The sequence below is a fragment of the Chiloscyllium plagiosum genome, unplaced genomic scaffold (assembly GCF_037043375.1).
Source record: "Chiloscyllium plagiosum isolate Xiang-an unplaced genomic scaffold, Cpla_swu_hap1 HiC_scaffold_23, whole genome shotgun sequence".
NCBI lineage: Eukaryota > Metazoa > Chordata > Chondrichthyes > Orectolobiformes > Hemiscylliidae > Chiloscyllium > Chiloscyllium plagiosum.
This window is the reverse complement of record NW_028270161.1, coordinates 55,731,089-55,734,395: the sequence shown is the minus strand read 5'-3', so window position 1 is coordinate 55,734,395 and position 3,307 is coordinate 55,731,089. Positions and strand designations below refer to the sequence as shown.

General features: G+C 45.8%; 1 protein-coding gene across 1 annotated transcript; it reads right to left on the bottom strand.

The window, feature by feature from the left end:
* Positions 1–1,611: 1,611 nt before the first annotated feature.
* LOC148145902 (uncharacterized) lies at positions 1,612–2,364 on the bottom strand (the record flags this gene model as incomplete). The annotated part of the gene is made up of 1 exon (XM_087999302.1): positions 1,612–2,364. A coding segment is annotated over one exon (753 nt), but the record flags the coding sequence as incomplete, so codon positions are not given.
* Positions 2,365–3,307: the final 943 nt, after the last annotated feature.

Below are 3,307 nucleotides of genomic sequence, written 5' to 3'. Positions count from 1 at the left end.
TCCTGACTCTGATCTCCAGCATCTGCAGTCCTCACTTTCTCCTAGTTAGCTGATAAGTCAAAGACACGGTCATTTCTTTAGAATTAACTCACAGCTAGCAGAGGATTCAGGTTGGACAGTGGGGATTGTCAGAAGGGGGTTAGATCAGAGTTGGTCGCAAGGGTAGAGCTTGGATCTCAGCAAGTCCTCCACTGCCCAATGCCAGTTCCTTGATCACGCACTGAATACCTTTGAACAAGGTACCCCTCCAGAAGCGAGCCAACAAACATGTGAAGGGTTTGCTGCCTACATGATAATCCCCCAGCTCCTGCCGGGTGAATACCTTAATGAGGCATTATTGTCCATGTAAAGGCCTCAGTTGGTGGCAGGACAGGAAGGCTAACCATCCACCCGATTAAAGGTTCCCACCACCACAAAAGAGGGCACAAGTTTTTATCTCTAGAGATTAAAATAAGGCTTTCACAATTTTAAGGTCTGCAGTACATTCAAGAACCAAACTGAATACAGAAAGTACAGAGGAAAGCTCAGAAGTGAAGGCCAAAGAATGTTCATGAGAATAGAAGGGTAACATAAAAGGGAACCCAAAACTATTTTATCACAAAAGGTAAAGAGTAGCCACACAGAAGAATGGGTATACCAGAGATCGAAAAGGGATTGTTTCGTGGAGACAGAAAATATGGCAGATACTAAACTCACCAAAGCTCTTCAGACAGCGCCTTTCAAACCCACCACTTCCACCTAAAAGGACGAGGGCAGCAGATACATGGGAACACCACCTTTGCAAGGTCCTCTCCAGGAAACTCACCATCCTGACTTGGAAATATATCATGATTTGGAGGTGCCAATGTTGGACTGGATTGTACAAAGTTAAAAAAATCACACAGCACCAGTTTATAGTCCAACAGGTTTATTTGGAAGCACTAGCTTTCGGAGCACTGCTCCTTCACTAGGTGGTTGGATAGTATAAGATCATAAGACACAGAACTTATAGCAAAAGTTTACAGTGTGATGTAACTGAAATTATATATTGAAAAGACCTGTATTGCTTGTTAAGTCTCTCATCTTTTAGAATGACCATGTTGGTTTCAGTTCTTTCATATGGAAATCCCGGAACCTTTTTAAAAGTTACATTCTCAAGTGAACTTTAACAATAGGTGTCATGTCGGCCCAGATAATGCATTGAAGGTGTGAGGTGCCTGTGTGAGGCTGTCTGTGCCCCAGTGTTCAGACTGATCTAATCTAAAAAAGGGATTTACAAAATCTTCATGCAGTTTTTGAACAATATAAAATGTAATTCTGCAAGTACAAATTCACCCCACAAACTTGTGTGTGTGTGTCTCTGTGGGGAGGGATATGAGTGTCTGTATGTGTATGTGTGTGAGTGTGAGTGTAAAGGGGTGTGAGTCTGTGAGAGGGTGCTTGTGAGTGTATGTGTGAGCATATGAGAGAGCTTGCATATGAGAGACAGTCTGCATGAGTGTATGTGTGACTGTAGGAGTGTGTGTAGGAGTGTCTGTGTGTGTGTAGTGCAATGGGGTCACTTGTAATGTGACATAAACCCAAGGTCCTGGTTGAGGACATCCCCAAGGGTACTTGGCTATCAGCCTCTGCTCAGCCACTCCACCTTGGAGGATGGTCACCCAAAGGTCTGAGGTTGAATGTCCCGGACTGCTGTTCTCCGACTGGGAGGGAACACTCCTGTTTGTTGATTGTTGTGTGGTGTCCATTCACCCATGGCCATAGTTTCTGCTTGGCCTCACCAATATACCATTCTTCAGGGCAACCTCCCCTGCAGAGTATGAGATAGACAATGTTGGCCAAGTTGCATGAGTACCTGCCATGTACACGGTGGGAGGTGTCCTCACATATAATGGTGGTATCCCTGTCGACACTCTGATGTGTCTTGCAGCGTCTACCGTGACAAGGTTGTATGCTGTTGTCCCGAAAGCTGTGCAGTTTGCTGCAAACAATGGTCTGTTTGAGGTTTGGCTGTTGTTTAAAGGCGAGAAGTGGAGGTGTGGGAAAGGTCTTGGCGAGGTGCTTATCCTCATTGATTATGTGTTGCAGGTCACGAAGAACATGGTGTAGTTTTTCAGCCCCTGGGAAGTACTGAACAACAAAGGGTACCCTGTCAGTTGCAGCATGTGTCTGTCTCCTGAGGAGGTCATTATGGTTCCTTGCTGTGGCACGTTGGAACTGGTGGTCAATTAGTTGAGCATCATACCCCATTCTTATGAGGGCATCCCTGAGTACTTCCAGGCGTCCGTCACGTTCTTCCTCATCTGAACAGATCCGGTGTATGTCTAGGATTTGTCCATAGGGGATGGCCGTTTTAATATGTTTCAGGTGGAAGCTGGAGAAATGATAGCATCATGGGGTTATCTGTGGGTTGGCGGTAGAGTGTGGTGCTGAGGTGTCCATCCTTGATGGAGATGCATGTGTCCAAGAATGAGACAGATTGTAGAGAATAGTCCATGGTGAGTTTGATGGTGGGATAAAACTCATTGATATCATTGTGTAGTTGCTTCAGTGACTCCTTGCCATGGGTCCAGAGGAAGAAAATGTCGTCAATGTACCTGGTGTACAATGTTGGTTGGAGATCCTGCATAGAGAAGAAAATCTTATTTGAACCTGTGCATGAAAATGTTGGCATATTGGGCTGCAAATTTGGTCCCCATGGCTGTTCCGTGTGTCTGGAAGAAGAACTGGTTGTCAAAGGTGAAAACATTGTGGTCAAGGATAAAGTGGATGAGTTTAGAACGGTATTTGGAGTTGTTGGTGTTGAGTACTGAGGCTGTTGCCATGATGCCATCATTGTGGGGGATGCTGGTGTAGAGTGTGGAAACGTCCATTGTGATGAGGACTGGTCCGTGGGTGCTGAGGTTCTGCAAGAAATCTGTAGTGTTGAGACAGAAGCTGGAGGTCCCCTGTACAATAGGTTTCAAGATGCGTGTGACATAGCCAGAGAGGTTCTCACACAGGGTCCCAGTGCCTGATACGATGAGACGTCCTGTTCTGTTGGCTTTGTGTATCTTCGGAAGGCAGTAGAAGTCGCCTACGCGAGAAGTACATGGGATGAGGGCGCAGAGGGAACTCTGAAGGATTGGATCCAAAGTCCTGATCAACGTGTTTAGTTCACGGGTGTGATCTTTGGTCGGATCGGTCAGTAGTTGCCTGTAGTGTTCCTGGTTGTTCAGTTGTCAGTACACTTCCTTGCAGTAGCCCAATCTATTCTGAATGACGATTGGTTTGATGACAATGCTGCGATTGGTTTTGAGAGCTTGGATGGTGTGTTGTGATCGGGTGA